At 34.6% G+C, this 20,354-nt stretch overlaps 1 protein-coding gene across 2 annotated transcripts in view; it reads left to right on the top strand.

The window, feature by feature from the left end:
* Nucleotides 1–231: 231 nt before the first annotated feature.
* LOC138702193 (la protein homolog) overlaps nucleotides 232–20,354 on the top strand; it is a 56,868-nt gene continuing 36,745 nt past the window's right edge. Inside the window, exons 1-3 of one of the 2 annotated variants that reach the window (XM_069829798.1) lie at nucleotides 232–359; nucleotides 6,652–6,742; nucleotides 14,659–14,829. In XM_069829798.1, the coding sequence (XP_069685899.1) occupies nucleotides 6,662–6,742; nucleotides 14,659–14,829 (252 nt within the window). In that variant the 5' untranslated portion in view covers nucleotides 232–359; nucleotides 6,652–6,661. Of the gene's footprint in view, nucleotides 360–6,293; nucleotides 6,466–6,651; nucleotides 6,743–14,658; nucleotides 14,830–20,354 lie in introns of those variants that run through there. The other variant, XM_069829797.1, reaches the window with a different exon arrangement.

Raw genomic sequence — 20,354 nt, 5'->3', positions numbered from 1 at the left:
GACTTTACTTTAAGTTTATGTGAGGTTATAGAACAAGACACTGGAGTATCGAAATTCGAATAAATGAGGCCCATGCAAATGCGACTGAAGAGTCTTTAAATCAACATGACGTTTTATGAAACAAGATGCTCACCTTGATGCTATACTAAAGGTCGAACCCACCCGCATTACGTAATATTCAAGAGCAGTACTTGAGATATTCCGATGGCATCTAATTCTGCGCGCTATAATCCGGAGGACCGTTAATAGGAGTTGAACGAATGTTAATAGAACTTAAAATTAAACTTTTACTGTTAGTAATGTTACTTTTGTGCGAGATCGTGCGTATTTGCTTGTTTTCCGCACAGAACCAATACGCGGTAAGTGTGAAATACCACATTCAGTATTCCCAACGTAACACACATAACAATTTCCCTCTTCTCACCGCTTAAGCGCGACATTCATTTTACTGCTTTAGGCTTTTAACATGTTATTTTTACAGACGTTTAACATAGTAATAATTATAAATTGGAAACTTACCACTGCAATTTCACCTAAATTGCAATGCTAATTATTGTTTTTAAATATTTGCAAAAATTAAGTAAAGTCTACTACTCCACGAAACTTACTGCATTCCTGATACAAGTAACATTAAGGAAGCCGTGAAAAAATCAACAAGATTCCAGATGCCGATATTATTACTACAATATGTTATATAAATAATATTGTTAAAATATTAAAATTAAAAAATAAATCATTACATAACCTTACCGTTTGTTTTAAGTTCGCATTTATAGACTGGGGGAAAAAAAGACAGACGTATATCACGGCCTTCTGGAGTATAGTAAACACAGAAAACATTTTAAAGCAACAATGTTGAAGATAGATATTTTTGTTTTGCAAATTTGCAATCATTGAACAGAAACCAAGATGGAGATTTCATTGCAACTAATTAGAAATTCCTCTTTCAGGTATGTAATAAACGATCTTCGCACAAAATAATGTACGATACACGAGCGGTATGTTTGTTTCCATGTTCTCGGAAATTAAAAAAGCTCAACTACGTTTCGCTTTTTCGAACTTTTCCTCGAACATGAAAACTTCAACATACCGCTCTTGCAACGCATATTACTATTTCATTACACGAAGTGCAGAGAGGGAAGTGCTGTGATGCTATGAAATTCAATTTCGACGTATCTATGGAAACACACAGTTTGAAAACCCTGTTAACGGAAAAGTAATTGTGACGTGGCATTTATCTGCCTGTAAATCTGTGTGCAGCAATTTTCCTTGACCTACGGGATGGATTATATTCATATTAGAGCTGGGGACGGAGCGAGTAGAACTGTTGAGTTACTCGGTTCTATCGGTTTATGTGCTTGGCAGCGGAGCACCGAAGTTACTCGGTTAACCGTAGCCGTTACCGGCCAGTTCAAACGTTCAAACAGAGTTCACGTGTTTTACTTAATTCTAGCAGACAACAATGTAGTTACTGTTGTATTTAAATATTTCTGCTGCATGACAAATATTTCCTTATCCCCAAGGCGGGCTGAAAGGCCTCTAGTATTGAAGAGGAGTTCATCCTATTATATTATGATCTGTCAAGTGGGCCTAATGAACACTGACAGTCTGAACATATTACTGTACATAATAATAATAATAATAATAATAATAATAATAATAATAATAATAATAATATAATTATTATTATAATCATAATTATTATTACGATACGATAATAATAATAATAATAATAATAATAATAATAATATTATTATTATTATTATTATTATTATTATTATCGTATTAGAATGTTTGATCAATATTAAAATATGTTAGAAAAGGAAGTGCATTATATGTTTCTTCTATTTGTGTTTATTGGATTTGTGTTACCTCATCAGTCATCATTTTATTTGTATTTATTTCTACGAATTATGTTACCTAATTACTTTAATTTATCAATAATATTACTCTTCACCGAAGAGAATTATGGTTGTATTGAAGGCTTGTAATGTTATAAAATAAATAAACATTATGTTCTTCAGTTTAAGATTCCACGTTTTATTGATTATTTTATCCACTTTCCATAATAGTAAATAATTCTGTGTGTTATTTTTAAGTGTTTTAGGCAGCGTTTCATGGAGGCCGTTTCTTTCTATCTCCTTTTTTACTTAGCTGCAGCGTTTAACGTTTACCTCACATGTTAATTTATTAGGTGTTAGTATTATAAATTATTTTATCAATTTTATTTCGTCTGCCATATGTAACAACACTGAAAGTTAAATAGGCCTTTCATACAAAATAACTCCGCAGATAGTTGTAATTACGCAAATGAAATTTGCAACCGCCATTTTGCAATGAAGAGAAGCACTTTTTTCTCGTCAATTGGCAAAGCGAAAGCGTTTTACTACAACGCGTTTAAAACACGCTTGGTTTTACTTTCAAAGTACGTTCTAAAATCGACTCAATCTATCTAAATTTTTTAATCTACCGCCACAAATTTGTACTCTGTACTGTTCTCGGTTCAACCGATTAATGACGTCACAGTAACTGCAAAGAACCGAACCGCTCCGTCCCCAGCCCTAGTTCATATTTATTATAAACAATGTATGACTGCAATGTTTTAAGACTGGAGGTGCTAGTGCTTATTTTTTGTTGGTTATTTAACGACGCTGTATCAACTTCCTGGTTATTTAGTGTCGATGGGATTGCTGATAGCGAGATGGTACACCATATATTACCTGACATTCGCTTTATAGTTGTGGAAAACCTCGGAGAAAACCCAACCAGGTAATCAGCACAAGCTGAAATCGAATCCAGGCCCGAGAGCAACTCCGGATCGGCAGGCAAGCGCCTCAGCTTACTGAGCTAGACCGGTGGCTCCTTGCGAATATTATTGATTTAAAGTTGAAAGTATACGAATTGTGGAAGAGAAAGCGTATTTTGTCCTTAAATAATCCTTTCTTTAGTAGAAGAATATGGACATTTTACTGACTCAACCATAACGCGCTGGTCTTCAATCTAGGAGACTCGGGTTCGATTTCCGGCCTGTCCAAATCTGATGTAACAGAGAGTATTTCTCGGGGCACTCCTGTTTCCATATTTCATTCTACCAACACTCTCCAATTCCACTCATTTCATCTATCATCCGCAATAGTTAAAAATAGATGTTACCAGTATTTGTAAGACCAAATGCTCTTACCAGTGACACATTCGATTCTAACCCTCAGCTATCTCAAAAGCCGCCATTTTGGATGCAACTTTGAAATTTTAAATGGAAAGGGGGTCATGTAGGTACTCAAAATCATGTGAAATTGTCTTAAAAAAACAATGGTGCAATCTGTTTTGAGGTATCTCTAATCGTTTTCAAGTTATTTAAAGATAACTGTCATAACGACACAAACATTAGTTACTGCATCTACAGATATTTTGTAACATGGTACAGCTTAAACCACATAAAAGGCCGGGAACAAATGCATTATAGGACCCACCCCGAGTATTTCATAGGATCGATTATATATTGTATATTTTCGATTATTATATCAAGTATACCATCTTAACAAATCTAGAAACATACTACAAACGTGTATCATTTAATAAAACCAACAACAATGAAATTAAGCTCATATTAGTTGCCTTTATTATACAATATATTAAATTTTATTCAAAATAAAGTTAAAGAAACAAACCAAAGCTAAACTTAAAATACAGTAACATTAAACTTTCAAACAATACAACATTGATATTAATACAACAATAAAATTAAGTTCATATTAGTCATATTTTTAATATATTATAAAATACTAATTTTACTCTATTCATACTGCATTTTTGTTCCAAGAAAAATACGTCTTTCACAAAAACATATTTTATTAGTATTTTCCCTGAACCAAAAAATGAATTTAAAAATTGGTGTAAAAATTAGCGTTTTACCATGGACCTATCTTCAGTGGAAGGGTCATCTCGAACGAATGAATCGATGCAAACTTCCAAAAGCACTGTTTCATTACCATCCGTATGGCAAAAGTTCACTATGCCGTCCAAAGAAGAGATGGACTGAAAATTCTAGTTTGAGACCGTAACAGGCCACTTGACCTAATACTTGTTAGGAAGACGACGACGACCATGGACCTCAATGGAGATGTTGCGTTTCATCTTCTCCGTTACCCGAGTGATTTCAGAAAGTGCTACGATACAGCGTTCCTGTGTTTATCATTAAATATTTTGTAATTTCCGATAACATCTCCACGAGTTCATTTCTTCAATCTCATTCCAGAATTATATGTTTCGCAAAACATTTTACTCCTAAGTAAACCACGACTGCCTCCGTGGTCTGTTGGTCAGCATGCTGGCTTCCAGATCAGGAGGTCCCGGGTTCGATTCCCGGGCTAGGCTCTCGGTGAATTTTTCTTGAAGAAGAGGAATTCCCTGGGTGTCTAGAGTCTGGAAATTTGTATGAATGTGAGTGTGCCGGGTTAATATAAATTAACCAATCATCACAATATAAAAATACGTCAGGACTGTCGCTGGGCAGTAACCTGAACACACGTTTCAGCGTCACATTGTTGACAAGTAACTCCATCTGTTAGCACAACCATAAAGCATCTAATAGATGCTATAGAGTTACCAACAACGGAAAAAAATCGCATAAGAAACCGTAGAACATACATGTCTATTTTCATGGAAAGGCAACTAAAAAGTTTATATTTATAATTCCATAATTTCCATTTCGAGGCCTAATTTGATCCACTTCTTTAACTACAGCATTCGAAATTGCCGCCATGATTATGATCAAACTAATTTACAACAATATTGATTGGTTGACAACATAATGAAAACAATATATATCGATAAATTAATTGATCGAAACGCTACTTTCGTTGATCTATTTTGCGGCTTTGCATATTTTTATATATTTTTTATGACCAGCCTCATAGTCTAGTGGTCAGAGCTTCTGGTTATAGTTCATGAGGTCCCGGATTCGATTCCCGGTTAGAGCACAGGAATTTTTCCTTAAAAGGGATTATTCCTGTGTTCGTCCATGGTCTGGAATTTAGGTTAAGATTAGATTTAAGACCACTCCTGGCACCACATTATCATAATCATCCTACCACATCATCGGGGTAATGTAACTCCGCCTTCTAGGCGCCCCAACCTCAGAAGTGGGTTACAACTAAGCCACGGCCAGGAGAGAAGACCAGAAATGTCGAAAAGACAACCTGGTTGCATTGGATTTAAAATATATATATATATATATATATATATATATATATATATATATATTTACTAGAGCTTCCCCAAATTAGAGGCTGCCATTAGACAAAGCATACAAAACAATACAAGAACAAACAGATGATGAAAGATAACAGAGTAAGAAAAAAAGTAAACTAATACACAAACAAACAATGGCAGTATACAGAATAAAAAAGTTCCAAGTAAAGAAGCAATGAAAGCTAATAAGAGAAAGAAAAATGATAATGGTGCGTCAGTTTTTTCAGTACACTGGTTCCATATAGGTGGTTCCGTAAAAGTTTGACTGGCTCTCTAATTATGAGGAGGGCCAGTTCATTCACAAAAGATTTGTGCAGTCCTAGGGTCTTAGAATTGAGAAGAGAAGTTAGGTATCGTTCCTCTTGCTCCAAACATCAATCCCGTAACACTGATATCGTGAAGTTAGTATTTATCTTTATAATACTGGATGGCTGGAACGTAGATTGCTCGTGGGTCCTATAATGCATATTTAATCGAAATAAAGGCCGGTATTACACATAGAACTTTGCCTGTATCAACGTAATTTTCACACCAAAAATAATATTAGGCCTACACCTTAACTCCTTAACTCGCAAGTGAATTATGTCTGAAGTGTCTCATTATCATTGTTTTAAATTTTATTAATGCAATTACACTACATTTTAGAGAAATATATGTTATTCTTTATGTATTCCAACTAATTCATATGGTTGAAACGCCGCTCTTCGTGATCAGGTTAAGCGAGTTACATGGTCTGCCTTACGGCTTGTATTATATCACGATGGTAATGGCACCATCTATTCTTCCTAGTAGCTACTATCAGTTGCTAACCGCTTGGAGCGCTGTATCGCGAGAAATGCAAAAAATCACCTCAAGCTTCGTGACTATATATTAGACTGCGATAGATTCAATGCGTTAGAAGTAATCTCTCTTCTAATTCGTTGGGTACATTCCTATCCTGATGAATTTCGTATTTCTTTTGTCATATCGTTTCGATTTATCGAAATATTTTGCTGTGATTTCTAGCGGTTGCAGTACCGTGTTACCATGGATAAATAATAACAATTTATTGTTATGTTCCATGGCGATTCGTTCTATTTCGCTCATCGTAGAGGATATTTTTGTATGAAATTTTTTTTATAATATGTGTGATATAATATTTGCTACAACTTTATACAAACTGAAATTTCTTTCTTCAGCTTTGAAGATATAAGAACAGTATGTTTCTCCTGGTTTGTAAGTAAACCAAATTGTTTCATGACAATGTATGTTAATATTTTATGCAAAAGAGTGTATAGGCTCGTGAAGTGTGAGTTGCCGGCGTGGATATATTATGATTGTGAAATATAGTTATTCATTGTGTAAAATCTGAGTAAGATTCTGTCTTGGTATTTGTTATAACGAGATGATTTTATTTTATAGTGAGACAATCATGATGGCAAAAGGAGACGCTAATGGTTTTGAAGTAGAAAAGAGCCCCACATTAAACAGCCAAATTGTGCGTCAAATTGAGGTAAGAGCATATTATGTTTGAAATAAAAATGTTATTACAAAACTGAGAACTCTCATATAAACTCCATTCTTTAACCTCTTCCCTTACTATATTTTTTACCAGTTTTGTGAAAAAAAAGTGTCATATTTTTTTATTTTCGTAAAGAGGCCATTTAATATTGCAGAATCACTGTACATCACTAATTTTCTTACATACCTAAAAAATCACTATGAAATAGACATACATTCATACCTGAATTATTATCCCGAGTTATCTCGTGCACCTTGATTCCAGCTCTGGTAGTTGTCCCACTTTGATTTTCTCCTGAACTATTTACCAACTTATGTTTTTTATGGATTAATTTATAAGGTACCATACCAGTGCTGTAATCAAGGCGTTAAATGTTGCTTGTCGTGTGATAGACTCGAAAGCAGGGTATTACACACAGTGGCATTGCATTCCGGACAATAGTATCTGCTCTCCTATATGAGAGCGTTTTGGGAAGAATGGTGTAGCAGTCATTGAATATTTGTACCAGTACATCTTTTCTTCAGGTTTGTGAATAATGTTCTGCAGTATCACTATGCCCAAAAGTACACGTATTTCAGAGTCTGTAATAGGCCGCCACGAATTATTTTCAGCATTCTGTGAATACTTATAATATAATGTTGATGAGGTCATTATTAAAGAATACTTTTAAATCGTTATCAGAAACAATGTTAAAATTTCAGGGAATGGGGACCTCGGAGGGGCAGAAGAAATGGTGCCAGATGTCTTCTATTCAAACCACTGTCGAAAAGACGCGACATCAACTGATCTGAATTTGTTTGTTGGTCTATAACTTCGTCTTCTAATAACGATGTTTCATTTCCTAATCTTCTACAGGAATATATTCCTGATCAAAAGTTTCGGAATCACTAACTTGATCCATCTTTACACAAAACAGCACAAAAAACACTAAACACAAACAGAAACCCCCAAAACTAACTAGCATCTACTCACTACTGTGTGTGAATGCTATATGAGAATAGAATTCCACTCGCAAGGAAGAAGTACAAAAAACACCACCAGATATAGCAATATCACTAACTTCTGTAGCCGTCTAGTGAGGAAAAGGTTAACGAAAGAATGGAAACGTATATATTCGGGATATAATCCTTAGCAGCGAAAATGGGACTCAAACGAGTTAACTCGGGTTAATAAATTTTGACACAAGTTAGCAACCCGAGTTAACTCGGGTTAATCAGGGAAGTGGTTAATGTAACATCTGATATCACTTCGAAATAATATAACTGAAATTAGGGTTGCGAACTAGCCGGTACTTCACCGGCACGGCCGAAAATTTTGGCGGATCTCAACATAAGATTGGTGGCTGGTATCACCCCCTTACCGACCCTATTTGTGCCCGGTAATTTTATTAAATGAGTTTTAGGGCTTGTAATAACAGCCTTCATATTATATGCTATAAGGAATTTTTCTCTATTTCGTGGGACATTTAAGCTTTAATTCAAAGCAGCTAATATGGGAATGTTCACTCACAGCGAAGAACTGACAGTTAAAAAGTGTCTCACATATCAAATTTATTGATGGAGAAGCTGAAACTGGCCGCCTTTGTTGTCCACTTTTGGAACCTCTTTATTAAAGTCGTCTGAGAATAGTACATCAAGCAACGAGCTATAATGGTAGTAATTAAGACGCGAGGATGTTTATGAAACGAGCGCAAGCTCGTTTCATAATTTTCATACGAGCGTCTTAATTACCATTATAGGCAAGTTTCATACAACTTTTTATGCTCGACCATATTTCTAACTTTAAATTATTCATAAGTATTTTTTTTTATTTTAGTGGGTTATTTAACGACGCTGTATCAACTACTAGGTTATTTAGCGTCGATGAGTTTGGTGATAGCGATATGATATTTGGCGAGATGAGGCCGAGGATTCGCCATAGATTACCTTGCATTCACATTACAGTTGGGGAAAACCTCGGAAAAAACCCAACCAGGTAATCAGCCCAAGCGGGGATCGAACCCGCGCCCGAACGCAACTTCAGACCGGCAGGCAAGCGCCTTAACCGACTGAGCCACGCCGGTGGCTTTCATAAGTATTCATGTTATTGTTATGTGAGTGAGTGCAATAGCCTACCTCATAAATTGTGAGATGTGCGCAGACGCGAAAGTATTGATTTTTTTTTTCGGGAAATGAATGTCGACGACCTTGATATAATCTAGAGAGTAAGATAAACATTAATCTTGATATAACCTTGAAATTGAATTCGACATTGAAAAACGAGATTACAAATTGAATTTATTTGAATATTATTTACAATTAACGCTAATTAGTAACAGAACATAACCTTCTGCGACAGTATTGGATTTCCAGCCTCCGTGACGTTTCGCTAATTGTCTTTCGATTGCATATCCGAGAATAATCGAAAACCTGAACTTTAATGAATAGGTGTACTTTAATGACATGCATTAAAGAGCTGCTACCAGGTGTATAATTATTACTACATTTCGGCATGGTCGAGCATAAAAATATTAAATGTGGGTATACCAGTCCGTTATGAGTAGGGCTCGGAAGTTGATGAAATATCATCTTTTTTCTGAGACATCACAGACAATGCAGAATGCAATAAAACGCGTTTCACTTCAACACGAACCAATATAGCTTACTTTTATTTTGCATTATTTTGCATTTTTCGGTCTTTTATTATCTATTGGTCATTTTTTAGGAAATGTTCTACTTTTTGTTGCATTTTTGCCCTTTTCTCTTTATGACCGGATTTTTTTTACGCTGTAGTCGTAGTCTATATTCGAGAATCTGCTGCAGATTGCTTACGCAATTCGATTGCGTCTTATAGGAATTTTCTTGATGGTTGCATCAGCCCTGACTCCTGATTAAATGTGTTACAATGCAACAGCACAAATAGGTCTACTGCAGCCGCAGTGCCCGCAGTCAGCATATTGTATCTCACAAGTGAAGACGTAAACATGCTGAAGGGAAAACAAAGCAGACACAGTTTTTTTTGCGACAGCTAGTGACTGACTTTGGTGTCAATGTATTTTCCATAGATGAAAGTATACTATTTTTTTTATAATTTACCGTTATAATTATGGTCATTTTTTAAATTTTAATGTCATATTTTCAGAAATTTAAGTCCATTTTATAGGTCTTTTATGTGACTTTTAGGTCATCAACTTCCGAGCCCTTGTTATGAATATTATTCAGCGCCACTCACAAAACGCGCGCCTACTTGTAGAATCACCAGATTGAAGAGCGTATGTCTTACAATTAGTTATTTTATACGGCTACGACTTTAATAATTGAGTAGCTTTTTGCACAGAGCCATAAGAAATTCTTACTTGTTGTGAAAGGCGCCTAAGTGATTTTCTAGGAGACTGTTCCCATCGATGATCAGTGTAATCTAATGTTCCTTCTGTGAGAATCCTACGCTGTTTGTTTTGTTTCTTAGGCTAAACACTTCCCGTTGCCTGAAATCTAACCTATTATAAAGATTATGTATTGTTGTACATGATGGAATTTTTACATCCGGGAATCGTGTTTCAAACCGTCTTCGTACTTGCTAGCACACTGGGTTAACACGTATGAATCATAAATATGTACACGTTATTTAGTAGTAAACATTTTATTAGTCATTACACAGTTTACACCCATTCACACTTTCCCTTTAAATAAAACATCGTATAATACAAGGACATCACTTTATTTTTACTAACATTTTTAACATTAACCTGGCTATACTCGGAAACATTGTTACGCCCCTTCCATTACAGGAGTTTGGAATTGCTAGTGCAATATGTAAACAAATCATTTTACTAGCTATAGGAGGAGAGAAAAGTAGTGTATCCATTTATGTTACAGGGAAATATAGTATTACGATTTTCAGTTTGGTCATTACTTTACAGTATTTTATAAAAAAACAGTAGAATAGTAACAATTTTTTTTTTCACAAATTCAAGTCTTCAGGCGGTTATATACATTATGTAACGTCTACTTTATTGTAGCACAGTTGGTAGAGCAGCTGGCTACGGACTGGAAGGTCCGGGGTTCGATCCCAGGTGGTGACAGGATTTTTTCTCGTTGCCAAACTTTCAGAACGGCCCCGAGGTTCACTCAGCCTCCTATAAAATTGAGTACCGGGTCTTTCCCGGGGGTAAAAGGCGGTCAGAGCGTGGTGCCGACCACACCACCTCATTCTAGTGCCGAGGTCACGGAAAGCATGGGGCTCTACCTCCATGCCCCCCAAGTGCCTTCATGGCATGTTACGGGGATACCTTTACCTTTTACCTACTTTATTCAGCATATTACTAACCTAATTTATTCCTGAGAATTTTGTGAGCACTTCCGTAAGAAACCCCAATTTCTACAGCTAACTTCTTGACCGACTTATTAGGACCTCGCTGCATGCTTTCTCTAGCATCTTCTACAGCATCTTCTGTCACCTTTATTGGCCATCTTACACTTTTCTTCCTTTCTGTACACTCTGTTGCTCTAAATTTATCTACCAGATTAATGACATTTCTACGAAAATATTCCGTAATGATATAATCAAGAAATTGTGAAAAAACTGTTGTTCACTTTCGGTTATATTGTAATTCCAGTTACCATCATCGTCCTTCATACCTACAAATAGTAAAACAAAACTCTTGTTTAAATAATGCTGTTAAGTACCGTACCATATTATAGGGTACCGTACTTTCGGTAATTCTAATCTTCGCTTGTGCTCAGTCCACACAGATAAATTCAGTTATGCTACACACCATACCTGTGTGAAAATTAACTTCAATAATATAAGCTCTTTCTTCTATAGAAAACGCAACATATTTCTGAAACACACTGTACTCTGTACTGTCTACTTCACTGCTAGCAACAGCGGCCGTAAGTTTGTGTGACTGACGTTAGCAAGGACATTAGTGAAGGGGGTGGAAGTCAAGTACATTTAGAAACGCAGGTACAATAAAAATTGAAGTAAAAATAAAATGATGTCCCTGTACATCGCAGTATGTACCGCGTCACTCGCCACTCACTTGGAAACTGATTCATTAATCTTGACACGAGCCAGGACGAACACGTGAATGCTTGCATCATCGCCTCTGCCACCACACCGTTCCTCCGCGAGTGCGTCAGCAGGGCACAGTGAAAACCCCGTCACTATTGTCCACACCTCATCTGATCGTTCTGTACATATAGTAATGAATGGATGTATTGCCACTATATTATCCACATCAAAAGTTACGAACGAACGGATCACTATTTAAATGTAAAACACGACTGTTAATTATGTCGAAATACACCTCCTTCGACAATAATCTCTATCTCCACTGACACTAAAAATGCTTTCTTCCTGGTGCAATCCAGGCCCCCAAACACCCACTGCTGAGAGTCTGCACCTGGACCTCTCGAGAAATGGGCCGTATTCATAGACATTCTTAGCGCGGGCTTCCGGTGAATGATCAGCGAACTAACGTTTTTCGTATTCATAAACCAGTGTTAACGATAATGATATGATATGATATGATATGATATGATATGATATGATATGATATGATATGATATGATATATATATGATATGATATGATATGCTATGGTATGGTATGATGTGGTATGGTATGTTATGTTATGTTATGTTATGATATGATATGATATGATATGATATGATATGATATCATATGATATGCTATGGTATGGTATGATGTGGTATGGTATGTTATGTTATGATATGATATGATATGATATGATATGATATGATATATATGATATGATATGATATGATATGATATGATATGATATGCTATGGTATGGTATGATGTGGTATGGTATGTTATGTTATGTTATGATATGATATGATATGATATGATATGATATGATATGATATGATATATATGATATGATTTGATATGATATGATATGATATGATATGCTATGGTATGGTATGATGTGGTATGGTATGTTATGTTATGTTATGATATGATATGATATGATATGATATGATATATATGATATGATATGATATGATATGATATGATATGATATGATATGATATGATATGCTATGGTATGGTATGATGTGGTATGGTATGTTATGTTATGATATGATATGATATGATATGATATGATATGATATGATATGATATGATATGATATGATATGATATGATATGCTATGGTATGGTATGATGTGGTATGGTATGTTATGTTATGTTATGATATGATATGATATGATATGATATGATATGATATGATATATATGATATGATATGATATGATATGATATGATATGATATGATATGATATGATATGATATGATATGCTATGGTATGGTATGGTATGATGTGGTATGGTATGTTATGTTATGTTATGTTATGTTATGTTATGTTATGTTATGATATGATATGATATGATATGATATGATATGATATGATATGATATGCTATGGTATGGTATGATGTGGTATGGTATGTTATGTTATGTTATGATATGATATGATATGATATGATATGATATGATATGAATCCTGTACAAGTAACCAGTCGATAGCCGGGGCTAGTTTAGCACGCTCGTAACGTGGGCTAGCGAAATGTCTATGAATAAAGTGTCTTAAATGACATGTCGCATCAGCACGTGCCATTATAGTGGCCATCCATTCATTACTACGTACAGGCGAGTAGTTATAAGTTATTCTGGGGGAAATAATGGGTGCCGGAAAGTAAAACCACATGCTTAGTACTCTATACTATTCTACTACGCAACAATGGTGAAACTGAGGTGTAAATATTGGGTAGACTGAAAAAATCTGCTTCCCTTATATTTTTGTAAACAGCAAATGTTTCTCAGCTTTTCTATGGAATTCTTTTGTGACAATACTCCATAAGATGACCATAACCACTCATTTTCACCCAAAATAGAATACAGGTATAACAACTTAAACACCCTATTAGCCAAGGATATTTCTTATATAATGAAAATTGAAATTTTATATTTTGTCTTCCTCCGTCCACCGGTGAAAAAGAAAAGAAAGAAAAATGGTGCCTCCTTTGGTCTAGTTCTTCTGTAGAATTACCACACTAACTATTAAAACATTAAACCGTAATTACGTATTTCAAATTAGCATCATTTTTAATAAATCTCCGACAAGACTTGCGTTGGGACATGAACCTTATTGGAGGGACTCTTTCAGAAAATGTGGGGATGGATGGTCACTCACAAAAAAACAACAAAATCACTCTATATGACTGAAATGTGTCCATAACATGAATTCGCTTTTGTCCTGCTAGAAGAGAGAACAGAAAAATTATTCTCATTACACTTGTAATAATTATTATTACCTAATTACGTATTTAGGTAGGTCTATATCGTCCTATTACTAGTAAAACCGATTAAGTCCACTTTTTGTGCAAAATAAGTTAAGTACAGTTCCCGAATTGTCCTTCCATGTTCTGTATTCTGGTGAAATCGAGTAAGTTCGAAATGTTGTAGTCAACAAACCAATTACTTTATTTATGATTTTTCGTGCATTAGAAAGTTTTGATTGCTGTTTTTATAAAAATGCATTACTGGACTTTCTTCTATGGTCCGTCCCAGGAATCTGTGGAGTAACTTTACGCATATGAGGGTGGAGTCTGTGCCGCAGTGTATTGCGGGCAGCATCAGCTCGAGGCCGCTAAGGGGTAAGATGCTTGTGGTAGAAGGTAGGGTAGAGTTCAGATAGAAATTATCCAATCCCTGCAAGCGATTACTAGCTTCGTTCAACCAACACCTCCTCCCAGAGCCATCATTGGCCCTAGCCCTCCCTAGTACCACTTGCGCAGAGGTCTTGTTTCGTCTTTCTACTCCACAGATTGCTGAAATGGACCATACACAAACTGAGACATGATTTGGTACCTCTCACTGGTATATCTCACGTTTCTTCTTGCAGTACTATTTCGGAGATATAAACCTGCCAAGGGACAAATTTCTTCAGGAACAAATAAGTCTGGATGATGGCTGGGTGTTCCTTCATGTTATATTGAAATTCCAACGTATGTCGAAACTCACCACAGACTGTGATGTCATTGTCTCAGCCCTGGAAGCTTCTGAACTCATTGAGGTAATAACTTATGGTGCCGTTTTAATGCATTGCCAAACCCAGCAACCACCAAAGGAGTCAGATTATAACCGGATCTCATAATGATGACAGTAACGATAATAATAATAATAATAATAATAATAATAATAATAATAATAATAATAATAATAATAATAATAATAATCTATACTAATAATAAAAATGTAGCCAAAATTTTTCTGGTAATTTTCGATTTTCCAAAAATAATTGATGTTATCATGTATAATTAACCATCCAGAAACAGAAAATCGCTTTTTTGAAATTTTTGTTTGTATGTCTGTCTGGATGTTTGTTACCTTTACACGCGATAATGGCTGAACCGATTTATATGAAAATTGGAATATAAATTAAGTTCGTTGTAACTTAGATTTTAGGCTATATGGCATTCAAAATACTTTATTTAAAAGGGGGGTTATAAGGGGGTTTGAATTAAATAAATCGAAATATCTCCCTTATTATCAATTTTAATGACAAATGTTACATAACAAAAGTTTCTTTACAAATAATTTCCGATAAGTTTTATTCTATACAAAATTTTGATAGAACTGATATTTAATGAGATAAATGAGTTTTAAAATTACAATAACAACGCCATCTAAGGCGCTGTACTGAAATAAAAACAAATGACTTCGTCTATAAGGGGCCTTGGACAACAACAATCGAAAGCTATTAAACATAGCCTACAGAGAATGTTTCTGTGTTTGTATGAAGTAATATCGGAAGCTAATTAATTGTTTAATTATTATTTCACCATTGGAAAGTGTAGTTTCTCTAGATGGACATAATTCTACAATGTTATTACCAGGGAACGGATTTATATGGACTAAAAATATATGAAATATGTAAATATATATGTAGTTATTTTTACCAAAATATGGAATTAAATATGGATTTTTACCAAAATATGGAATTAAATATGGACTTAAAATTATAAAAAAATGACTATGTACGTTAAATATTGGTACATTTTAATCAAACTAAACAAAAAATATAATGGACGTACCTTATCTTCCAATGTAGTTTCAACAAAACACAATTTTTATTGTCTGTTACCATAACAATAGGTTACAAACATTTCTTTCAAGTGCTGAAAAGTGACTCTTCTTCTATTGTCTCTGAGGATAGATTTATACTGACTAAAAGAGCGTTCGACGTCACAAGAAGTAACTGGTACATAATTCAATTTCACAATGTCTGCTGGGGATAAGTCCAAGTTAATCTTCACTGTTGATTCACCACTCATCACAGCAACAACCTTTTGTAGTTCTTCATATCCAGGGTTTTTTGAAAGTACAGTGTCCACCTTAGCTCTTACTGCATCTGCAACTTTACCTCTACCACGATTCAGTTGTTCCACAGTACTATTTATAATTTCAAAACTTTCAGATAGTGAAAGGTGCCTATTTTGGAGACTTTTGAGCGTTTTTATGATGCATGAAAATGTATGCTGAATGTGAGCTAAGTCATTCTTCACACTTATGTCACAGGTAACTGTTTTCGCAGTATCAATTGAGACTGCATCTTCAGAGTCCAATGCAAGGAGAACATTGTTAATAGAGTCTATATGTTCGGCATAATATTCAACTGCTTCTAGCCATGTACCCCATCTAGTTAAAATTGGCTTTGGTGGCAATGGAATTTCAGGGTACATTTCTTTCAACACGTTAACTCTACTGGGAGCTTTGAGAAATACTTTTTTCACTGATGAAATCAACAAATCTACTTTAGGGAAATTGTCTCTGACCACTTCTGCCACACGATGAAATGCATGCGCCACACAAGTAAAATGAGTCAATTTAGGATATACAACAGATAATGCTTGTCCAGCTTTGACCATATAAGGGGCAGCATCGGTAATAAAGAATAAAACATTATCGTACATAATACCCTTTGGCCACAGGATACCCATAGCTTCGTTGAACAGTTTAACTATAGTTTTGTTATTGCACTTTTCTAGAACATCACAATGTAAAAGAATGCGTTCAGAATATTGTTCACTTAACAAACCGATAACTACATTACCAACAAGTCTACCTTCTTTGTCGGGAGTCTCATCAATGGAAACCCAAATTGAACTATCTTTAATTTCATCTCTTATCTTCTGTATTGTCTCATCGTAGATGGATGGAGCATACGTCTTCCTAAGTGTTGACTCATCCGGGATTGTATGTTGAGTATATTTTTCAAGGAATTCCCTGAAGACCTTATTCTTTAGTTTGTAGAGAGGAATATCAGCAGAGATGAGAGAACGGCACAGGTCGATGTTAAACTCAGATCTTACATTCGATGTTGTTGGTTGTGTTAAAAACAATTGTCTCTGCTTGGAATTTAGTTGTTTGTTGGCCTGATGTTTACTAGTTGTAATGTGTTGTTGCACCAGGAACTTTTGTGTAGATGATACTGCACACTGACACAAATTACAAAATAATATTTTATTGTCAGTTGATAAACCATCTTCTTTAAATTCTGAAATGTAACTTGTTAGTTTTGATTTTAAATTGACTGAATGACGTACTTTTGGCATATTTACCGTCTTTATAGTATGATTTACAAAACTGAACCTATGTGTACTCTGACTGGCATTTAACTGTTGAGCTGCACAACTGAAGTCTGTTAAAAATTTTAAATTAAATTAATACAGTTTTGTAACTTACTTTCCCATTGTTGATAGGACTGCTAATTTTCAAATAACTCTGATGTTAAAGGGATTACTGAACATGTGTTTAAATCTCTATTGTTGAAATGTATTTTTAAAAGTTAATGGAATTTTGTTTTGTTTTATTGTTAAACCTAATATAATATGGACTGTTTTATATGAAATATGGAAAATATATGGAAATTAACGAAAATATGTACTAAACTCTAAAATATGGAAAAATATGGAAAATAAAAGTAGGATTTTTCAACCCTACACATTGTGAAACATAAAGATAATGCAAAATATAAATTATATTAGCTTTATAAGTAAATATGTATTTACATATAAATCCTTTCCCTGGTTATTACAGTAACTTCTGAAACATATAGCAAGTAATATAAAGTATACAGATTAAAACTAAATGATATGTCAATCTTCATTAAACTATGGTTGCATTTAATAACAATTAAGAAACATGTTAAAGGAATTGTCAATGCACCAAATAATTGCTCTCTCGATCAAAATGACCGCATTTTAATTATTTAAATACAATTTAAATTAAGTAACATATTAAACGATTTATCCTTCTATCAAACATGAATGTTCCCTGGATCAAACGTCCTACTTTAATTATGTAACTACTTTATATTTATTTCTAACAGGTGCAGCGGAGCGCACGGGTACGGCTAGTATTAATAATAATAATAATAATAATAATAATAATAATAATAATAACAACAAATATAAGGTCAAATCAAGTATAAATTTCAGAGCAAAATTTTATTAATTGAACTTTAATGGTATTGACAAATAATTATGCAATGTGGTCACTGTTCAATAGTGTTCATGAATTTAAATTCTTAAAATAATTAAAATACAATAAATAATGATCTGATGAGTAAAATCAGATTGTATCGTTGTCCATTCTACTTCAGACAATTTTATGCAATATTACTGTACTTACGACAAATTCATAATATATTAATATGATAAGAAATTTTAAATTAGTATTCTTACACCAATTTTAACAATTTTTAACTGAAAATAAATTTTTATCACGTGTAATTGTAAGGAATAAGATATTCATGTTCAATAAGACATTTTTGCAATCATTAATTCAAGTGAATCAGGGATTGCAGAAACAGCACAAATGTCACTATTTATGGCTAAATGAGTTTATTCGAGTTTCATGGACTGTTGATAGAGGGCTATCATTTCATGCAGAAACCACATATGTCAGTATAGCCGTCTCACATTTGGAGACCTGTGAAATCCTGGAAGTGTGCAGAAACAACTCATGTCAAAGACATGTGCCGACACATTGGTTCCGATTCCAGACGGCAGACATCTACGACACAAGGATACAAAAACTGATCCCACGGAATGACAGATATCTCAATTCTGTGGTGAATATGTTGAAAAATAACTCAATAATTGCTATATTTGTTCCAGTAAAACGTTTCATGAAATTTTGTTCTCTTTCTGTAAACGGCCAATGGAAACTTATTTTTTACGGTCTTCATAATTGCGCTCGAGTGGCCAAAATTTGTGTAAGCACTTCTTTTGACTTTATTAAAATGATGGAAGAAAAAAGATTATTTTTTTATCTGCCCCCATGAGAATTTTGCTTGTAAGTACAAAGGAGAATACCATATTACCTTCTTCATTGGCATATCCAGACAAAATCGTGCCAATTCAAAGAGAGAAGCTTGACGATATATGCAAACTAATGCGTTACATACCACATGAATATCAAGAAATTTACAATAATATTCTTCAGTGGTCTATTGTGGAAAAATAAGTTCATTTATATGGTGAACTTATGTATTAAGTACGCAGTAGGCTTATGCATATATTATATCCCTAATTTGACAAATAAACTTTAGTTGGACTGAAATTATTATACTACAATTTTGATTCCTTGCAGAAACAGTACATGTCAAGCTAATATATATATATACTACTAGGTTCAAAAAGTTCCCGGAATTTTACTACCATTTTTCGTATTAATATATAACAAGGGATATTATACATTTGTTTTGTTGGTAACATTCATGATGTCATTTCCTTAAAGTTTGTTGATAATGGCAATTATTGGTTTTGAGTTGTAGGCAATTGTTTATCATAGTGTTTCGTTTGTTCGTCGCATTTTGTAATTATGTCCACAGAGCAAAGTACAAACATCAAGTTCTGTGTTTTGCTGGGGACATGATCAGTATGGCTGATGAAGATGGTGATTTCTTAAACAAAATGAAACTGGTGCTACTTGTACGACCCAGTCCCTAAACGACAGTCATCTGAGTGGAAATCGAAAACATCTCCTCGGAAACAAAAATTTCCTAGGCACACTTCCAAAGGCAAAGTTATTTTAAATGTTATGTTTTATTTAACGACGCTCGCAACTGCAGAGGTTATATCAGCATCGCCGGATGTGCCGGAATTTTGTCCCGCAGGAGTTCTTTTTCATGCCAGTAAATCTACTAACATGAGCCTGTCGCATTTAAGCTCACTTAAAGCAAAGTTATGTTGGAAGTTTTCTTCGACTCTCAGGGTCTCATGCACCATGAGTTCATTCCAGAAGGTCGTACTGTAACGAAAGAATTGTACGTAGAAACCCTCCGTCGCCTCTGGGACGCAGTGAGAAGGAAACGTCCAGAAAAGTGGGTAGAAAACAACTGGTTCCTTATGCATGACAATGCACCTGCTCATCGCGCAATTATTGTAAAGAATTTTCTTGCCAGGCACAACATAACTGCTTTGGATCACCCACCATACTCTCCTGATCTCTCACCACCTGATTACTTTCTGTTTCCCCGTCTGAAAAGTCATCTGAAAGGACGGAGATTCAATGCTGAAGAGGTTATCGCAA

This window comes from Periplaneta americana, chromosome 6, assembly GCF_040183065.1.
Source record: "Periplaneta americana isolate PAMFEO1 chromosome 6, P.americana_PAMFEO1_priV1, whole genome shotgun sequence".
Taxonomy (NCBI): domain Eukaryota; kingdom Metazoa; phylum Arthropoda; class Insecta; order Blattodea; family Blattidae; genus Periplaneta; species Periplaneta americana.
This window is presented reverse-complemented; position numbering and strand designations above follow the sequence as displayed.